This window comes from Protomyctophum bolini, assembly GCF_963924005.1.
Source record: "Protomyctophum bolini genome assembly, chromosome: 19".
Lineage (NCBI taxonomy): Eukaryota > Metazoa > Chordata > Actinopteri > Myctophiformes > Myctophidae > Protomyctophum > Protomyctophum bolini.
In genome coordinates this window covers 41,148,278-41,170,795 of record NC_137880.1, presented here as the reverse complement: position 1 = coordinate 41,170,795, position 22,518 = coordinate 41,148,278, and the positions used below count along the sequence as shown (strand labels likewise).

Genomic DNA, 22,518 nt, shown 5'->3' with positions numbered 1-22,518 from the left:
ATCTATTTATTTTATTACATATAAACGTATTTATATTAGTTTAAAACAAACCGTCATCTGTCTTTGGACAATATGTCTATAATATGATAAATATTAACTAACCAAGTGACTAACCAATCACAGCGCGACCGTCCCTTCGGGCAATAGGATCTTGGAACGGAAGTAGGTGCGAGCCTAACTTCAACTGGGAGGAACATCAAGGCCTCAATGTTTGGTTCCGGTCTTGGAAAAAAATGAACTTTAATAATAACGATTGATTGATTGATTGACATACTGTGAAATATAATGAAATGTACCCATTCTACATACTGTGAAATATAATGAAATGTACCCATTCTACATACTGTGAAATATAATGAAATGTACCCATTCTACATACTGTGAAATATAATGAAATGTACCCATTCTACATACTGTGAAATATAATGAAATGTACCCATTCTACATACTGTGAAATATAATGAAATGTACCCATTCTACATACTGTGAAATATAATGAAATGTGCCCATTCTACATACTGTGAAATATAATGAAATGTACCCATTCTACATACTGTGAAATATAATGAAATGTAACCATTCTACATACTGTGAAATATAATGAAATGCACCCATTCTACATACTGTGATGAAATATAATGAAATGTACCCATTCTACATACTGTGAAATATCATGAAATGTAATAACCATTCTACATAACATGACATCACGAGCCGCGGTGAAGAGCAAACCACCGCCACCGCCCCCAGCCCTTCTCTCTGTTTTTACTCACCACGGCTCAACGTTATTTCAGCTCACCACCGACAAGCCAGACTATGAATGAGCCTTAAGTCGCCTGAGGGCCCTAAAGGGCGAGGTCGCATGCACGCATCCGCCTGGGTGACAGCGCTTTGGAATGGGGGTCAGATCATTCTGTACTGGCCATATAAGGAGCGTGTCTATAAGGAGAGTGTACAGGGTTTGATGAGGTCAGATCAACATATGGAATGTCAGAACAGGTCAGCTACATATATGGAGATCTAAGAGTGACAGCGGGGCCAGTCTTGAGTGTACAGGGTTTGATGAGGGCCCAGGTAGGGCCGGGCCTTCATTTCCAGGCCTGTTGAGAATGTAAATATTGATGACATCAGGTATCTCCATATATGGGCTTAATTGCGACAGCACGTCGAAAAAGTTTCATTTGCACATTAAAACTACAAATTAAGCATTTAAATGATGCTATATGATGCTAGAAGACACACATTATGTTTCTGTGTAAAAATAAGTAATTAAATAATAATAATAGTAATAATAAAGTTATCTAAATGCATAAATGCTCATCACTGGAGTGCATGGACTTTATAAAGTGGACACTGGACAAAAGACGGCTCCGCGAGGCAACTATCTGGACATACCCACGCGTTCGGGGAGATGTCCTCTACCACACCCCAGTCTCCGCTAAGCGGGAGAGGTGTAAAATTCACAGCTGGAGCCCTTCTACTGGGGTCAATGCAAAAAAAAGTACCGTTTCCGGACCCAGAATGGACACTGGACAAAAGACGGCTCCGCGAGGCAACTATCTGGACATACCCACGCGTTCAGGGAGATGTCCTGTACCACACCCCAGTCTCCGCTAAGCGGGAGAGGTGTAAAATTCACAGCTGGAGCGCTTCTACTGAGGTCAATGCAAAAAAAAGTACCGTTTCCGGACCCAGAATGGACACTGGACAAAAGACGGCTCCGCGAGGCAACTATCTGGACATACCCACGCGTTCAGGGAGATGTCCTGTACCACACCCCAGTCTCCGCTAAGCGGGAGAGGTGTAAAATTCACAGCTGGAGCCCTTCTACTGGGGTCAATGCAAAAAAAATTACCGTTTCCGGACCCAGAATGGACACTGGACAAAAGACGGCTCCGCGAGGCAACTATCTGGACATACCCACGCGTTCGGGGAGATGTCCTGTACCACACCCCAGTCTCCGCTAAGCGGGAGAGGTGTAAAATTCACAGCTGGAGCCCTTCTACTGGGGTCAATGCAAAAAAATGTACCGTTTCCGGACCCAGAATGGACACTGGACAAAAGACGGCTCCGCGAGGCAACTATCTGGACATACCCACGCGTTCAGGGAGATGTCCTGTACCACACCCCAGTCTCCGCTAAGCGGGAGAGGTGTAAAATTCACAGCTGGAATTTCACGAACGCGTGGGTATGTCCAGATAGTTGCCTCGCGGAGCCGTCTTTTGTCCAGTGTCCATTCTGGGTCCGGAAACGGTACATTATTTTGCATTGACCCCAGTAGAAGCTCTGCTGCTGTGAATTTTACACCTCTCCCGCTTAGCGGAGACTGTGGGGTGGTAGAGGACATCTTCCCGAACGCGTGGGTATGTCCAGATAGTTGCCTCGCCGAGCCGTCTTTTGTCCAGTGTCCACTTTATAAAGTCCATGCACTCCAGTGAATAGCATTTATCCATTTAGATAACTTTTTTATGTTATTTAATTACTTATTTTTACACAGAAACATAATGTGTGTCTTTACAATAACTGTAATGTAATAATAATACTAATAATGTAATGTAAAAATTATTTAATTAACGAATTAATTAACCTTATTTTATTCTGAAAGCAACCGGATGTCTTAAATCTGCTAGCTCTCAGACCGGAAGTTCTAAATTTGCTCATTAGACGGAGCCTTGTTTACACTGCTGCAACGTTGCTGCTGACGCCCCCATAGCCCGGAGGGATCAGCCCACACTGGGATTGGCTGCTTGGTTGCTAGGCAACAGCGCGTTCATTAAATTAAACTCAAGATAGATGTATCGATATAAATATAAAATCATATCTATTTATTTTATTACATATAAACGTATTTATATTAGTTTAAAACAAACCGTCATCTGTCTTTGGACAATATGTCTATAATATGATAAATATTAACTAACCAAGTGACTAACCAATCACAGCGCGACCGTCCCTTCGGGCAATAGGATCTTGGAACGGAAGTAGGTGCGAGCCTAACTTCAACTGGGAGGAACATCAAGGCCTCAATGTTTGGTTCCGGTCTTGGAAAAAAATGAACTTTAATAATAACGATTGATTGATTGATTGACATACTGTGAAATATAATGAAATGTACCCATTCTACATACTGTGAAATATAATGAAATGTACCCATTCTACATACTGTGAAATATAATGAAATGTACCCATTCTACATACTGTGAAATATAATGAAATGTACCCATTCTACATACTGTGAAATATAATGAAATGTGCCCATTCTACATACTGTGAAATATAATGAAATGTACCCATTCTACATACTGTGAAATATAATGAAATGTAACCATTCTACATACTGTGAAATATAATGAAATGCACCCATTCTACATACTGTGATGAAATATAATGAAATGTACCCATTCTACATACTGTGAAATATCATGAAATGTAATAACCATTCTACATAACATGACATCACGAGCCGCGGTGAAGAGCAAACCACCGCCACCGCCCCCAGCCCTTCTCTCTGTTTTTACTCACCACGGCTCAACGTTATTTCAGCTCACCACCGACAAGCCAGACTATGAATGAGCCTTAAGTCGCCTGAGGGCCCTAAAGGGCGAGGTCGCATGCACGCATCCGCCTGGGTGACAGCGCTTTGGAATGGGGGTCAGATCATTCTGTACTGGCCATATAAGGAGCGTGTCTATAAGGAGAGTGTACAGGGTTTGATGAGGTCAGATCAACATATGGAATGTCAGAACAGGTCAGCTACATATATGGAGATCTAAGAGTGACAGCGGGGCCAGTCTTGAGTGTACAGGGTTTGATGAGGGCCCAGGTAGGGCCGGGCCTTCATTTCCAGGCCTGTAAATGTTGATGACATCAGGTATCTCCATATATGGGCTTAATTGCGACAGCACGTCGCTTTTACTATGACATCGGGGGTCTTCATCACTGATGATGTCACGTGATATCACGAGACCTGGGCACCATATATGGGTCTTTCCCATGTATGGGGATTTTGAGTGACACACTGACAGACAGGAAATGCACGATTCCATTTAACTGCGACCTACTGTAGCCTTAGAGTATATATGAATTATGTATATTATATATATATATATTAATATTATACTCTTAAGACTGTAGCCTACATATGTTTAATAACCGTCTATTCTAACCGTTTATAGCCTATGATTATTTTACTGTATATTTGCATGTAATTAAATCTCCTGGTGAATTAGATGAAAATGGAGGACCCCAATGGAAACAAGCCTTTAATAGTGCTTTTTTCTTATTAATTTTAATCCTCAGACATTTGTATTGAACTGTACTTTAATATTCTACAAACTGTTAATAAAGTTTTCAATCAATCAATGTGTTTGTTGTTTACCTTTCTTACTGTAAGTCACTCTGATAATATAGTGTAGTATAAGCCAATAAGCATCGACCAATGAGAAATCAATATTATGTAAACGCAATACCACAGATCTGTTTGGATTAGTGGAGGACGGCCCTGGTACCATGGGGTTATACTGACACCTAGTGGCCATCATGATTCATGACAGGCTGGATGAAGCTGCTGGTAGAATGGAACGATGTTTATAAAACTACCCTAAAAATATGATTTATGTTTATTCAAACTACCCTAAATTAAATACTATTATGAATGTCAAAATAATGTGTTCAAATATATTTTATGTGACCATATTGACGCCTTGTGATGACGAATATGGCACATATTCAAAGTTGTAATATTGTATTATTTATTGACTGGAGAAATGCTCCATTGGTAGTTATTCAAATTAAATATAGGGTAAATGTTTAATATTACAAAATGTAATACTGGGAGTTTATTTTCTAATTATACTGTACACTGTACAGTATATACAGTACCTGCACCATCAATAAAATGATGAAATGTAGATGCATGCAGTTGGTTCTTGCTGCCAGTATGGGAAAAGAATGGGACTGAAAAGAATCGAATGCACTCATGTTATGTTAAAACAAATTCCTATGTGTGTATACACAAATGGCTAATAAAGGTATCTGAATCTGACATTTCTGATAATTCATAAAATACATCATATTGACTGTTAAAGGTCAGCTTGGTGTACCTGGAATGATTCTTAAAGTATACAAGACATTATATAAAGTATTATACAGATATATGTTATATATATATATATATATACCAGTCAGGTGGTACTGATGGTCAGTTTGGTGTACCTGGACTTACTTTTTAATTCCATTGTCCTATAATCTATAGAAATGGCAAAAAACAAGTTGTCTTCATGAACAAAACGTTAACATAATGAATGTCTTCCAGATAGTATGTTCATACAGGCTGTCAGTCAACTATGTTTACATGCTCATATTGTTCATACAGGCTGTCAATCTACCACTATGTTTAACATGCTCATATTGATCATACAGGCTGTCAATCTACCACTATGTTTACATGCTCATATTGTCATGTCAGCTCAAAGAGACAAAGGTTTTACATTAATTGGAAATTGGATTTCTTGAATTTATAATTATTGGATGTCCAATGAGCAGGAATACATTTTCTTTCATTTCCTTCTGGTCACATCTTAACACGCTAGTTTAACTTTAAATTATTTTCCATTTGATGTACAATATAATCAAACTGGTAGTTTGAATTGAATGGGAAACCAAACCACAGAAAATAAAGTGTAGAGGAAAGGCCTTTTCACCATCAGCAGTGTAAGGATTGTGAACTGAAACCATTATAAACTAAACTTTTAATATTCAGAGTATTGTCTGGATATATTTATTCTTGTATGAGCCTGTGTTGTCTTTTAACTAGGAGAAACAATAGTTTTTTTTCCTGCTGCTGCAGTTGGAAAGAATGACAAAGCAAGCTTGAATCTATAATCTAATTAATTGGCAGTTGCTGCTCTTCAGTGGACAGAAAATAATATGTACAGGTCTGGAGTCTCTGGACATCTAAACTAATATAACGATTAGAAATGATTACGATCAGAATAAAATGAAACCCATTTACCACTTTTATAGCAGGGATTACTATCAGAATAAAACCCATTCAACACCTTTACTGAACAGCTAACTCTATAGGAGTGATTGATATCACAACAAAGAGCTTTAACCTTTTAACAAACACCGCGTTGCAACAACCAAAATGTACTCAAACTAAAATAAAACCAACAGCGCGCGGCGGGAGCCTCCGATGGTCATGTGGAAGCGGTGACCCTTGCCCAGGCCGCGGCTCTTCTTGCCCGCGGACGTCAGGCCGCGCATCTCGCGGTGCTTGTGCACCGCCTTGGTGATCCACTGGGTGTCGGGGTTGCGACGGATGGCCTTGTGGAACGTGTCGATCAGGATCACCTCGAAGAACTTGTAGGTGGAGTCTTCTCCCACCCAATAGGAGTTGAGCACGTGCAGGCCGCCGCAGTGACGCCCGGCACGCTCCTGTTGGAGGAGAGGAAAAGTACAGTGTGAGTTACGACCAATGAGAGGACAGGAAAAACAGTGTCAGATATACCTCTCATGGAATAAATAAAACATTTAATCTCAAGACCGATAACGTAATGAGGTTTTAGGCCGACCAGCTGAAGAACTCATGACATTTTGTGTGAGACCATTCGTGTTTCTGAGAGATGTTTCTATTCTATTGCTATCACGTCAAATACTCTTTCATCTTAAAATAACTAATGACCGAAAATATAGCTGATCTACAAGCTAGATCTGCCGTTCTCGCTGCGCAGCAGCATGGAGTCACAGAAGACCTGCTGGTTTTCTCTGGAATCCAAATGAGTGAAATCAGTCGTGGCGAATGAGAACTGTAATCCATGCAAGGATGGATAAAATCTTTCAAAGCCTATCCTTTTATCAATGCCAAAGGAAGATAGGATTACAAAAACACCTCATCAGCAGCCCTCTACAACCAGCTAGTGCTGCACAATTAATCTGATTGAGATTGAGATCTAGATTAATTTCTAAATGTGAGCCAGAATGGTGCAGCACTGGTTGGCTGTCCAATTCATTTAGTTATTCTTGTATGTATTAATGTAGTAGTTATGACTCCAGGTGGCACATTTCTTTATGTAGTAATGTTTAGCAAATACAGTGCAGCCATGCAACCAGCACGCCCCGATACGAAGAAATACACAATGTCAATTACACTTCTATAGGAAGACAGGAATAATACTGTCAGTTACACTTCTATAGGAAGACAGGAGAAATACTGTCAGTTACACTTCTATAGGAAGACAGGAAAAATACTGTCAGTTACACTTCTATAGGAAGACAGGAAAAATACTGTCAGTTACACTTCTTTAGGAAGACAGGAAAAATACTGTCAGTTACACTTCTATAGGAAGACAGGAAAAATACTGTCAGTTACACTTCTATAGGAAGACAGGAGAAATACTGTCAGTTACACTTCTATAGGAAGACAGGAAAAATACTGTCAGTTACACTTCTATAGGAAGACAGGAAAAATACTGTCAGTTACACTTCTATAGGAAGACAGGAAAAATACTGTCAGTTACACTTCTATAGGAAGACAGGAGAAATACTGTCAGTTACACTTCTATAGGAAGACAGGAAAAATACTGTCAGTTACACTTCTTTGGAAGACAGGAAAAATACTGTCAAACACCTTGACATGAACCTTCTACAACCAGCACGCTCCTATAGAACCACAGGAATAACACAGAATGTCAGTTACTCTTGCCCACCACGGGCTCTGTGCACAACCAGCCCCACACAGACAGTCCCATGGGCTCTGTACACAACCAGCCCCATACAGACAGTCCCATGGGCTCTGTGCACAACCAGCCCCACACAGACAGTCCCATGGGCTCTGTGGACAACCAGCCCCACACAGACAGTCCCATGGGCTCTGTACACAACCAGCCCCACACAGACAGTCCCATGGGCTCTGTGCACAACCAGCCCCCACAGCAACAGTCCCATGGGCTCTGTGCACAACCAGTCCCCACAGCAACAGTCCCCTGCACTCCAGCTTCAGAGCCATTCAAATAAAGCTATGGGAAAATGAAGCCAACAGGAAATGGAATACTTTTCATCGGTTCAATATTCATAACACATTATTAAAGCACTTCCACAAAAACTAAATCTACAAATCTTGGCTTCCAATTTCCATTAAAAATGAGCCGCAGTTTTGCAAGTTGCAACTCTAGATATTCTTTTATAATGGATGAATCAATTCTTCACCCCTGTGTCAATCATCTAATGTGATCCTGGGCTCTACACACCCTCCGCCAACCTGGGGAGAGCAACGGACTTAACTCAACAGAGAGAGAGAGACAACACTAACATAGCACTACTGAAATAATTAAACGTGTGGTAACCTGAAAGTGACACGCACGCACACACGCACGCATGTCACACAATGCCACAAACCCGTTGAATAGTACTAGAAGTACGTCTAACGCCACGCGTTGACGCAGAAACCTGTGGCCTGTAGAATGATGTTACCATAGGTGTCTCACAGGAGTTTCATAATCCTAGGGTCACCTCATTCGACAGGGCACGTGTCCGACTCCGTGGTGGCATTGTGTAGGAGCGTGGTGCGTGGAGTTCTCTCAATTATATATATAGATATACCTGGTGGCCCCCTCCAGTGAGGCCTCAAACACATTGAATAGTATCTACCTGGTGGCCCCCGGCCCCTCCAGTGAGGCCTCAAACACATTGAATAGTATCTACCTGGTGGCCCCCGGCCCCTCCAGTGAGGCCTCAAACACATTGAATAGTATCTACCTGGTGGCCCCCGGCCCCTCCAGTGAGGCCTCGAACACAGCGTGGTGGAGCTGCATGGTCTGGGGTGTGAAGGTGACCACTGCAAAGGCGTGCCGGAGACAGATCAAACACTTCCAGACTGCGGGACGACTGTAGAGAAGAACGGACAACTTTAAGAAGCTGCTACCCCTAAAGAAATCCACTTAATATACCCACCAGTAGGATAACAGCCCCGAAGCCAAACAATGTGACTGCATTGGATAATATCTCATAAAGCTCTCTGTCTAATGGATGATTTGTACTGGTGTCTCACACAGAAAATAGCTGTTCTACAAGGTCCAGCTTGTAGATTTTTTATTTTCAGTGCGAGACACTGTGTATTGAGCGGCTTGATGGCGAGGCTGAGCAGGCAGGGCACCTTGCCACTGTTGGTGAGCTTGAAGCGGGCCTGGGCCGAGCGACCCACCAGAACATTGTTGAAGATGAAGCGGTTGTCGTCCAGGGCGTAGATACCTTCGGCGCTGCGGAACTCCTCCGAGGTCAGCAGGCTGCTACTACGACACAGACGGTGTTCCTCAAAGATAGAGCCCAGGTCTCCCCCGATCCCTGGAGAAGCAGAGAGAGATCATTTTTTAATTTTAAATAAAGAATGTTTTAAACATATATATTAATGTTATACTATCTGTAAACAATTGTAAGTATTGCCTTTGTTAAATGTTAAATGTTTGTCTGTGTCGGACCCCAGGAAGACTAGCTTTTGTCAAGGCAAAAGCTAATGGGGATCCTAATAAACAATAAACAATAAAATCTTAGTGTTTGCCAATTATTTGGGGGCCCACTCGCAGCCCACGTGTTGAATACGTGAGAATAACTTGACACAGCAGTATAGCACTACACACACACACACACACACACACACACACACACACACACACACACACACACACACACACACACACACACACACACACACACACACACACACACACACACACACACACACACACACACACACACACACACACACACACACACACACACACACACACACACACACACACACACACACACACACACACACACACACACACACACACACACACACACACACACACACACACACACACACACACACACACACACACACACACACACACACACACACACACACACACACACACACACACACACACACACACACACACACACACACACACACACACACACACACACACACACACACACACACACACCTGGCACGCAGACTTCAGCCACCAGTCTGTAAGGGATGCCCCCAGGCTGGTCCTTTGGGTCCCGGTCACTGATGTCCACGGACAGACACTCGCTCCAGTCGCCCACCTGCTCCGCCCCACTGGCCAAAGAGCATTGATCACGCCTCCAGGTCTTTAGTTTACTCAAGTTAGGGAATAAGACCTGATACTTAAGACACGCAAAATACAGCCCAATAAATCATAAGTGATGAGACCTTTTTTTTTGCAAAAACAAAAACGGAAAAGATCTGTTTATAAAAATACCCGCCTGTATACAGTACGTGTGGACAAAGCCTAAATCTTTGCGTTGATTGATCGAGACAAAAAGACAGAGGATGTTCACATCGATTCAAATCAAACATTTGAATGACAATTATTTTATATATACAAAATGTTCTCATTTGAATGAGGGACACATTACAAATTATACGTAGGCTACTAATATACTACAAAAACTGGTGTCAGTGATGCCATATTGATCCCCAAAACAACGTGCGCTGACCTGGAGAAGACTGACTGGATGGAAACCTTGACTGGAATGATGGCTATGGTCTCTCCTTTCTCCCCGATGCTTGGCTCAATCACCTGCAGAAGAGAACGTTTGAACACAAGCTCATACAGTAGTACAGGCATGGGATTCAACACAAATAAACGGCACTTGATGGAACCACCAACTTTTATTTCTTCCTTTATTTTTTCTGTGCCACGAGAGTGGCAGCAGAGTGTAGGTAAACCCTGCCAGGGGTTTTTGCCTCTATTTGGTCATCTTAATTTTCGGTTTCCCGGCCTGGAGACTACCATTGTAATGATCGGCTATTATTAACGTTAGCTCACGTCGTAGTTTCAGAGATACGAGGCATTGAAAATCCTACTTTGACTGGTAAAGGGGCGGGGGGACGAATACGTAGCTGGCAGATAACGTCTCATACACTGGCGTATTCAAATGTTTTGGACTGGTATTGGATATAGATTCAGAATGTAACGATGCGTGGTGACCGTGTATGCCCTTTTCTCTCCCTGATTTTGGGCGGGAACCTTTTGGTGTTTTAAGGATTCTGTTCTACTTTAGGTATTGAAAAATAGCAGATCTACAAGCTCACCGAGCACCAAGTGGTGCGCTCCGAGCTTGTAGGTCTGCTATTTTTGAAAAGTCGTGAAAATGTGGCGCAAGTCTTTGAATATATATTTCAGAGATTTGTACTAAAATATTGGCTTCTGGGGGGTCCCTGGAACTACATGGGGGTCCGTGGCCCAATAGAGATAATTCTGGGGGTCCTTCACATGAAAAAGGTTGAGCACCACTGACATAGAAACATGGGTTTTTCTGAAAAATGTTAGGATTTAGAAGCCTTTTTTATCGACCTCAGTCCAAAATGGGTTAAAACATTGACCATCAGCAACATAATAAATTCAAACCTGGCACCGCAGAACAGGCTGATCTTTGAGCGAGACCTCCTTGTGGTGCTTGAAGAGAACCTGCACTGCCGTGGACCTCTCTGTGGGCATCAGGGTGCCGTGAAGGGGCGTAACGGTGAAGATGGAGGCCCAGTTTGGCTGAGACGGGTCTGTTTACTCTGTTCGCTCTAAAGTGAATCTGGTGCAGAACAAAATATCCAGTCAAAAATCAGACAAATCAAATCGAACTGAGCGGTGCAGTGTGTGTGTGTGTGTGTGTGTGTGTGTGTGTGTGTCAAGCACTCGCCCCTGGACCAGACCAATCTGTGGGTCGTGCAGGGTCACATTTTTCATGGATCCCTTAATTTAGTTTTGTATTATTATAATTTCAAAACATTTTCAAAAAAACATTCACAAAAAGTATTTTCATGGATAATTTTTGTTTTTTTTAACTTTTTTTCATTAATTGAATGAATGTTTAATTTAAGCTTATTCACTTTGTGGATACAGGTGCATCATGTTATTGACTGTTCCAACTCACTTGTCTTTCTGACCACTGGCATAATGCCCAACGTCAGCTTCTTAAGTCTGCCTTTGCGGCAGATTCTGGCAATGCTTTTCAATGGGAACGGAGCGGTAAAGAGGTTAAAACCCTCTGCTCAAAGAAAAATGAAGCCTTTAAGAGTGGCAACAAAGAGGCTTTTAAATTAGCCAGGTATGACTTTTGAGCATGCTGTGAAAAAAGCTGAAGCCAAATATAATGACATGACCGTGCATATAAGTCTGCAAGACAAACTACGTGCCAACGACACCAAGGGCGTTTGGCAAGGGATGCAAATCATCACAGCGTATAAAGGCAGCCGCCGAGCTCCCTGATAGATTGAACCAATTCTATTGTAGATTCGACATGCCCAGCGATGTCCATCCCAGTGAAACAGCAGTTAGTATAGATTCTCACCTTCTGCAGGATGCAGAAGGTGATTGCCGACCCCTCCCACCCTGCCTGCTCTCTTTTCGCACCCCCTGCCCTCAGGTAAGAGACCGCTGCAGTCTCTAAAGTGCAATAACTCGCGCTTTAAAAATAGCACTTATCCCGAGGCTGTGCACCTCCTGAATGCTGACCCTCTTTTCGCTCGCACTTTACAGCGTGAAGCTGCTTTGTAATACGACAAACTGCGATGAATTTATTTATTCAACATGAATTGTAACATTTTGCATTCTACTTATTTATTGGTCCCCCTCATATGATGTTTGTACTTTTGTATCTTGTTCTACCGTCTGAATATGTGTCTTTTTGTATGTCTGTTTTAGTGCACTGAAACAAATTCCAATCAACTCTGTTGACATGGCAATAAAATATTGAATCTTGAATCTTGTCCCCATTGAAAAGTAGTGTCAGAATCCGGTATAAAGGCAGAATTAAAGATCGATGTGACTGCACCCTAAAGGACAAATTTTAAGCCCAAATAATATTATGTGTGTACAGCGTGACCAGAGCATAGCAAGTGTTTAAGTATGATCTTTAATGTTCTCGGGGGTCAACAAAAAAGCCATTGCTCGCCTACAAATAGTACAAAATTATGCAGCGAGACTGCTGACAAACACGAGGAGGCGTGGAACACATCACTCCAATAGAATTGATTTTAAGATTTTATTGACAACTTTGACAACTACCTACATCTCGGCCATGCTAAAGCCATACAACCCAGCGTGTACCCTCAGATCGTTGGGTAGGGGTCTCCTGACTCCCATAAAAAACTAACTCGTCACCATGGGTGACCGGCCTTCGCAGCCACCATATCTGTGGAACGCCCTACCCCAGAACCTGAGGCTCTTTTTAAATCACTGTTAAAAACCCATCTGTTCACAAAGGCTTTCCCCTAGATTTATTTTATTGTTTTTGCTATGTGGTGTTGTTTTATTTTATTGCTTCTGTGTACTGCAGTCACGATTTATTGTTGTTGTTTTGTGCCTCTAAGCTGGTGTACTGCATTTTTACGTTCCATTGTAAAGCATTTTGTAACTCTGTTTTGAACAGTGCTTCATAAATAAAGTTTATTAGTATTAATAATTGGTAAGTTGTGACCATAACTACCTTTAGGAAAGGCGATGTCCAGAGCTACAGCAATGATCTGCATGTTCTCAGTGTGCACGATCCCAAGAATGTTCTCCATATCTGACACCTGAGGCACAATATGCACACGCACACGCACACACACACGCACACACACACACACACACACACACACACACACACACACACACACACACACACACACATTAATGAAATTACCTATTTGTATCTACCTTTAAGGTGGTTGCACACTGATGCGTTTTGCCGATCCGAAAGTAGTAGGCTATCACTAGCTGTCAGCCTGTCGCCAACACCCCACTACTAGACAGCCGCAGAAAACGGATAAAAGATCGACCCCCGTCCGAACAAAAAACTTTATATACTGTAGGACAAAATATTCGGCGGCAGTGTGCAAACGCGATTGACATAAAGTAAGGTTGTTTTTTATTTGTTTACGTCCTCTGAAATTCAAGCCGATATTCATCCAAAAAAAACCCAGTGTGCAAACACCTTTAGAGTGTTATTCAATGAAAAAAGATGCCATGTATTTATTACCAAAGTTTTTTTGGTAATACATTATTTTGGGAGCATTCAAAACGGTGTGCAGACTCCCTCCTTCTATTTAGTTCATACACGGGCAACTGGCGGGCGGGGGACACTTGCGCCCCCCCACCTTCACTCAATGTGGCCCTCAGGTTAATTAATATCAGAATAGTGATATATTATTGATTTTCAAAAATGTCCCGCTTTTAATTACTTCAGTCTAAATTAGTAGCTTAATGAGTAGAATTAAAATGTTAGTCTTTTTTATGGCCAATGTATTAACCTATGGACGGTCGCACAGATACTCCCACATGTATTTTGTGAGTCGCACAGATGAAGTTATGGAGCATTTGCGTCCAAAATGTGCACAATTCTGAGCTCTGGCTTGAGAAAACTCATGACTTTTACAACCTGTGATGTTGTGAGCTTGTAGATTAGCTGTTGTGAGTTTATCGATTAGCTGTTGTGAGCTTGTAGATTAGCTGTTTTCGCCAAAGCGAGCACTTCTCCCCAAAAGCATGTTTTTGCAACAAACGTTTGAAATTTCCGCATTTGCGGCGCCCCCTATGGCTGAAAATGTAATTGCTTGGGGCTCTCCGTTGATGTAGGTGGAAGAGCAAAAAGTGTGTTTTGAAGAAAATTCAAAATGGCGGAAAACTCTATCCTGATGCAAATGGGCGTGGCCTATATGGGGGGAGAACATGTGAGGGTACCTACCCTAGGTCCAACGGGGGGGGAGAACATGTACTAACCTACCTTGCTGTAATAGAACCCATAGGCCAGGACAGCGCCTGTCCCGGCCAGCAGTCCTGCCAGGGCATGCCTCCAGGTGGTGGCGCTGTGGTTCCACTGGTACTGTTGTTGACCTCCTGAACTGTGGTTGTGCTGCTCAGTGCTGCCCCTGCTGGAGTGGAGGTCTGCTGCAGCCCAGGCGCCGGGAGCCAGACGTACGGGATTTCTAGGGGGACACACACAACACCTTTAAGTCCAGGGGTCCTTGGGGGTTCCAGGGGGTCCCCAGTAGTTAACACACAACACCTTTAAGTCCAGGGGTCCTTGGGGGTTCCAGGGGGGTCCCCAGTAGTTACCACACAACACCTTTAAGTCCAGGGGTCCTTGGGGGTCCCCAGGAATAGTAGTTAACACACACCACCATGGGACATTTAACATATTGATGACAGTTTGCAGAACGGGTTCATTGGGTTCATTTCAAACTAAATCAAGTCAACACAAAAACTGTTATTGTTGACGCTCCACTACAATGGTTTACAACACGGTCTACCATGTTCAATTCATCACATTTACAAATATACACTTTGAGCTCAGACTTTACGGGGGCCAGTGTGGAATTGCAGCCATCTGTAGGTTCAGTTTTTTTTTTTTTTTATATATATTTTTTATCCCACGATTTTGTAACCCATTTTTCACCCCTGTGTCAATCATCTACTGTGAACCTGGGCTCTACACACCCTCCGCCAACCTGGGGAGAGCAACGGACTTGAACTCATGCTTCCTTCATGCCTGAGTGTCCAAGTTGCTCCTTTTACACCTGACAGGGGGGAGTTTCCCTGGTTGGACGTAGCACGTGGAAGGAACACGTTATTCCAACCAGTTCCTTTCCCCTCCATCAGGCGGGGGGGGGGGGGGGAGGCAGTTTAGAGACCAGGATTACTGCATGTTTTTGTGAGGGTACCTACCCTAGGAGAAGGTTCAGTTTTGAAGGAGTCTAGGGATTCAAATGTTCTTTTTTCTTTGTGGCTTTAGTCTTTTTTTTCCTATTTATTTTTGAATAGAGGGATAGGGTGACAGTAGGGGGAGAGATAAGGGGGGGGGGGGGGAGATAAGGGGGGGGGGCCTGGACCGCTGAGCCACGGCCCATGCCGGGATTCACATGTCTTAATGGCTGTTGGTAGGGCGTTCCACACTTTAGTGGCAGCGGGCGGCTGTGGCTCAGGAGGTAGAGCAGGTCGTCCAATGATCCCTGGGTCGGCGGTTCGAATCCCGGCTCCTCCTCCTGTCCACATGTCAAAGTGTCCTTGAGCAAGACACTGAACCCCACCCTGCCTCCAATGAGTCGGTCGGTGTGAGCTCGCCACCGTCGGTGTGTGAATGTGTGAAGTGAGGACGCTGGCGTCAACTGTTCACCTCTTCACCTCCCAATGAATGCGCTTTGAGCACTTGGAAAAGCGCTATAAAAATGCAATTCATTATTTATTATTATAGGAGCGAAATAAATGTAGTCCCTTGTTTCAGCAGAATCTGGGTTTGTTGAATTTCCTTTGTTCTCAAAGGCCCGTTTTCCACAAGCTCACAATGTGCTTGTAGATCTGCTATTTTCAGCAAGTGTAAAATGACTTATACTGGATCTCTTGTCCACTAGTATCCTCATAACATTTTAGTAGTTCTGCTATTTTTCAATAGCTAAAGAGTGACCAAACAGTGAGTGAGTGACCAAACAGTAAAGTAATAAAAGGGACGATAACAGTCAGTAATTCAGAAGCTGGTCTGATAAAACATTTAGGAGAAGTTCCTATTTTGCTCCTGTTGTGAGATAATGATTAACTTCACCAATAGCTAACCTGAGACTGGCTGGATTTCACACACTGAGTCAATCTAGACTAGAGGATGTCCTTGTATCAACTCTGACCTTTGGGCAGGTCATTCATCGCGTGACTAAAATGCACGTTACTGTGTGTGGATCACAGGACAACACTGTGGTGACCAGATGTCCCGCTTAGCGTGGGACAGTCCCTCATTTACAATACTTTCCAGGCGTCCCACAAATTGAGACCCTAGCTGTCCCACATTGTGACTGACAGGCATCAGTGTTCACATTGAGACCCTGTCTGTCCCACATTGTGACTGACAGGCATCAGTGTTCACATTGAGACCCTGTCTGTCCCACATTGTGACTGACAGGCATCAGTGTTCACATTGAGACCCTGTCTGTCCCACATTGTGACTGACAGGCATCAGTGTTCGCATTGAGACCCTGTCTGTCCCACATTGTGACTGACAGGCATCAGTGTTCATGGATTTCACAATATCACGCCAGACTTTCCGGTCCTTCATTCGCCATCCCCAGTTCCTGCTTTACTGATGCATGTGTCCCTATAGCGATGACATCATGTGTCCCTATAGCGATGACATCAGGGAACGACAGTTTTCTACCTCTGGTCTGCTTCGAGGCAGGACTCCAGAGAAGAAGGGAAGATATAACCTCATTGTCAGCTCTGTAGCGGTGGCCGGAAAACTGTGTTCTTCTGGATCGGACCAGTGAAGAAACACGGGGAAGGTTGCAGAATATTAGATTAGTCGATGGGTGGCTCTTCCAAGACAGATTTTGCGCTCTCATTAGAAGGCGGGTGTAAGTGCCATTTCTCTAGTCTCTAGTACACATACAATTATATAACAGCCCCCTTTATTACCTGACAAGACTGGGACTTTGTGGTCCCAGTCTCGTCAGCCGTTGACTCTGTCTGTCTGTCTGTCTGTCTGTCTGTCTGTATAATGTTACTGTACCTGTGTGTATTGTTGAGTGGTCCCAGTCTTGTCAGCCGTTGACAGTGTCTGAGACGCAGCATTGCATTGGTGTTCTGGAGGAGGAAAGACACAGTAAGTAGTAGTAGTAGTAGTAGTAGTAGCAGTAGTAGTAGTAGTAGTAGTAGTAGTAGTAGTAGCAGTAGTAGTAGACCTAGGGTTAGGTGTTCTGGAGGAGGAAAGACACAGTAAGTAGTAGTAGTAGTAGTAGTAGTAGTAGTAGTAGTAGTAGTAGACCTAGGGTTAGGTGTTCTGGAGGAGGAAAGACACAGTAGTGAGATAAGATACAGATAAGATACAGTAGAGTAAAGAACTGCACATGGAATAAATGTTTATTAGAATTATTTAACCTTTGCTTTGAGACCAATAGGGTTTAAAGCTGCCAAAATTAAAATGAAAAAACTGAATGTAAATTGAAATAATCATTTTCAGATCATCAACGCATTTCTTGAGACAAAAATAAATCTAAAATATTAATTATTCTAATTATTTATTCTAATCCACAATAAGACCTGGTGAACAACTAGAGCTATCAGTATCAGCCACATCCTCATTTACCACCTGCTGGAATCATTTAGCTTATCAATTAAATCACTTGCTACTAAAGCTTAGTCCTGATAACAAACACCACAACGTACGGCTATAAAAGCTATAAATTATATCCTGTCACAGTAAATAATTTTATCCCACGGGATACATTTAATATTAATATATTTAACAGGCCACTCTTATTATATGGATAATGTAATTAGTATTATTATCACAACGATACACAGACAGTAGCTACTGAAGACACTGGTTCTCAAACGCTATAGAGTTATAAAATGTTGTTAAGAATTCATGTTCATTTTCATATTCAAATATTAAGCTTGAGTATGTATAATATTTCAGTCCCTGACCGCACTCTCATTGGGCTGCAGTTCCCCTGAGTCTGGGTGTAAAGCGATGATCTTCTGGTCCTCTTCACAAATCCTCCATTGGAACCTATAGCAAATGTCAATAAAGGCTATTAAGCAGAATAAGCACTGGCGCTCTACAGTGGTGGTAAGTAACTAAATACATTTGCATAAGTACTGCACACAATTTTTAGTTATTTTTTACTTTATGTGAGTATTTCCAATCTCCGACCAATAATTTTACTTCTACTCTATACATCTCAGATACAAATATTGCATTTTTACTACATTTATTTGACAGCTTTAGGTCACAATGCGTCGCATTGTGAAAGATGTTTACATACATTTGAAAACTTGAAATGAGACATTTTGCATAAAGAGTACTTTCTACTTTTGGTACATTTTATACCAATACTTTTACTTGTAACAGTTCTATATTGGTAGCCTACTTTTACTCTCAAGTACAAAATGTGAGTACTTTTTGTTTCCCACCAATGGTGCTCTATACATCTTTACTGATACGGTGTATAAAATCCAACCACGGACCTCAGAGGCAGGCAGCTGAGGTTCCTGATGGAATGGGAGCGCTGCGACTGGGAGCCCACCGCTGTGGGCTGGAAGTAAAGACCACTCTCTCCTTCCATAGACACACACGGCTGCTCTGCCACACTGACCACTATTAACTCCTAGAGGGGACACACACATGGAAAATTGCAAACAAAAATACTTATCTTTTTTTTTTTTTTTATATATTTTTATAGGGTTTTTTCCATTTAAAATAGATAAAAAGACATATGACCACAAACGAGACATAGGGGATAAAACAAAACAGAACAGTAAACAAAACAAAGGAAAACAAAACAGAACAGAACAAACCCTCATAACTATCCACCCGCCCTCACCCTCCCATGCCCCGGGGGAAACAGAATAAGTTACTATACTTGAGAATCATGCATTAAAGTACTAATTAAAATTAAGTGCTAGCAATAATGGAAGCAATGTAACAAAAACAAATTAAGCTATTTCATTTTCAAATATATATCTATGTACATACATACATACACACACACAAACATATGTAAGTGTACATACACATATACATACCGTACATGGATGGATCGACCCACAGCCAGGCACCACGAGCACAGAGGCTGCCTGGGTGTGGTCTGGGCTGTGGTCCGGGACCTGTTCCGGGTCCAGGGAAAAGGTGAGCGGCAGGTCTCCAGAGTTGTGGAGCAGCACTGTCCGGTAGGCGGGAACACTCAGCGCAGGGAAAACCTACAGTAGTACAGCATGTGTCAACCACATCAATGAAGTGATCTTTGAGTCTCCCCCAGTCATCAAATTATTGGCTTATAGGAATGTGCTAAAATCTCCACAAATTCAAGGCTTCATGTGGTGTGTGTGAAGAGGAGAAACGAGGAACCATTTAAGTCCATATTAATTATCCATAATGTATAAATTATGGCTAAGGGGTAAGGACAGATAAGACTTTTCAGGGAGGGGTCAGAATGGACTTAAATGGTTCTTCGTAATTGTTTTGGGTGAACTACTTTCTGCAGTCAACTCTGATGTGCGAGAGAGAAAGAGGGAGAGGGGCACACAGACAGACAGATAGACATTGAATAGACATATATATATTTTTTTACCACTAATGGGTGCAGCAGGGAGCAGTGTGGAATGAAGTGCTCTTTGCCAGGCTGGAAGGAATGACCTATGACCCTGACCGTCACACACCAGGGGGGGCACAGCAGCCGCTCATCCACCTGCCGATGGTCCCGCAGTATCTGCAAGGGGAGGGCGGAGAGGTTTGGATTTTGACCACTTGAATCCTCGCTCCCACAATTCTGGGGGAAATACCAGATCTACAAGCTCACAACACAGTTTGTAGATTTACTATTTCCAGCGAAGCGATTTGGCGTAGAAGAAAACTAAAGCAGAACAAGTTTAAAGTCAAGTCAACCCAGGTGGGTTTCATAGTATAGAGCAGGGTCCGCGGGACATGTACCACCAGTACGTGAAAAGCAGGCTGGGAAAGTGGATTGTAAACAGCGGAGACAAGTCAAGTCCGTCACATCACTGACAAATCCTTGGTATCTTTATAAGCAGCTTCGAGCATAATGCTATAGCATAATGGCGGCAGAAGATGTAACCCAGGTAAAGTAATGCGTCACAATATCGCAGACACGATTTTAAGATGTTATTCTGCATAGAGAAAAGCTTCTGCGAAACCCTTGGAACCAGGAGATGAGCGAGTGACGTCAGGACTTCGGCACTCTATACATCAACATATATAACCTGATTACCTTATAGACAGCGAAGCACTCCAGCTGTGCTCCATGCAGGGTGTTGAGCTGATGGGGGTCATAGGTCACTCTGAACGAGGTGGACTTCAGTGGACCCAGTTCCTGAGTTTTCCTTTGGTATGGTTGGTGATAGACACAGACCGAGAGGCAGAGGATGATGAGGATGGAGAGGGCCCGTGATTGAAGAGCAGTTCAGCAGGTTGGACTGTGACGTGAGGAGAGGAGGAGAAGGAGGAGGCAGAGAGAGGAGCCATGCCACCAGAGCAGGCCTGGTAGTATTCCTCCATTGGAGAGTTGTCCATGACAGAAACATGGTCGGCTTCCTGGTCTGGGTTCTAGAAAAGATTCAAGGTGCATATGCATATAAGAGTAAACATTAAAAAGGCAGTAACCGAAAATGAAACAAAGCTAAATTAATCAGGGCCTTCGCAAATTATGCTAGTTAATTTATTTATATTTTTATAAAGATATTTTTGGGGAGAGAGATGGGGGGGAAGACACGCAGGAAAAGTAATTGGGACTCAAACCTGCTACACGCTGGACCGCGTGGCCGGCCCAGGCCATATAGTGTTTTTACAGTACATAGATTGTGCATTACATTCACCCATTCACACACCGATGGCGGAGGAAGTCACCAACCTGCACATCAGGAGCAATTAGTGGTTGCCCACCACAGTGCCATTAACCAGTGGTGGAAAAAGTACTAAAATGTTTTACTTAAATCTTTTAGAAATACTCTTGTTACAATAAAAAGTACAAAAGTATTGGCATCACAGTGTACTTAAAGTACCAAAAGTAAAATTACTCGTTATGCAGAATGTCTCATTTCAAGACAAGTTTTCATATGTATACAAATATTTTGAAAATGACAGATCTACAAGCAATGTGCCACATCACAACACAATGTGAGCTTGTAGATCAGCAAAATGTATATAGGGCTGAAGTGGTTAGTGTATGTTTTGTCATCATTATGAAGATGTACAAAGTAACTAGTAACTAAAGTTTTCAAATGAATGTAGTAGAGAAGTAAAAGTTCTAGAAAATGGAAACACTCAAAATTGATCATCAGGTATTATTACAATATAAGGGGGAAGAACTTTTTCCAAAAAGTGTACAGTATTTGTTAAAATCATGCTTTTATGTGGACACGCCCACCAGTTCATTAAGTATGCCTGGATTGCCTGGTGGGTGGTGATGGGTGGTGATCCACCTGAACTGAAGCCGCACCCACAGCTGTAGTTGTATGATAAAGGGGGAGGGGTTAGGGGAGGGGCTGATAGTGTGGTGTCACTATATTACTGTTTATTTCATTGACCCGTTTGACTTTCAAGGGTTCAGCCTCCAGGAAGAACCCCTAAATACAAAGTTAATACACCATTGCACATAAAAACAACTCCAGGGTGTCTAATGAAGTACTGTCACCTCATAGACACATGGAAAACTGGAAAAATACAAAAATTGTGGCACTCCATCTTTAAGTAAATGTATGTAGTTACTTTCCACCACTGCCATTAACGAGAGCTTTCCAAAAGCAAAACGGTTAACCACTAAATCCCTACTTTATACTTAGACGTACAATGGTGTCTTGCTAACACAAGCTCACAAGACATCACATCACAACATGTTGTGAGCTTATAAATCTCATATTTTTGGCATTTCTGAAAGTCTAAGAAGTATAAGAAGTTTGAACAATTATGAAAATGTGCCCTCACCCACTGCCTGTTCGCTTCTTCTCGCCCTAAAACGATTCATAGTGC

General features: G+C 42.5%; 1 protein-coding gene across 6 annotated transcripts in view; it reads right to left on the bottom strand.

The window, feature by feature from the left end:
- Positions 1-10,073: 10,073 nt before the first annotated feature.
- Positions 10,074-22,518, bottom strand: part of LOC308334026 (uncharacterized protein) — a 16,672-nt gene continuing 4,227 nt past the window's right edge. For 4 of the 6 annotated variants that reach the window (XM_080790599.1, XM_080790602.1, XM_080790601.1 and 1 more), the window contains 9 exons: positions 20,762-21,096; positions 20,105-20,242; positions 19,560-19,733; positions 19,002-19,141; positions 18,459-18,543; positions 17,542-17,615; positions 14,776-14,977; positions 13,498-13,585; positions 11,474-11,601 (listed from right to left, as the gene is read on the bottom strand). In XM_080790599.1, the coding sequence (XP_080646725.1) occupies positions 11,591-11,601; positions 13,498-13,585; positions 14,776-14,977; positions 17,542-17,615; positions 18,459-18,543; positions 19,002-19,099 (558 nt within the window). In that variant the 5' untranslated portion in view covers positions 19,100-19,141; positions 19,560-19,733; positions 20,105-20,242; positions 20,762-21,096 and the 3' untranslated portion in view covers positions 11,474-11,590. Of the gene's footprint in view, positions 10,593-11,473; positions 11,602-13,497; positions 13,586-14,775; positions 14,978-17,541; positions 17,616-18,458; positions 18,544-19,001; positions 19,142-19,547; positions 19,734-20,104; positions 20,243-20,761; positions 21,097-22,518 lie in introns of those variants that run through there. The other 2 variants (XM_080790604.1, XM_080790600.1) reach the window with 2 other exon arrangements.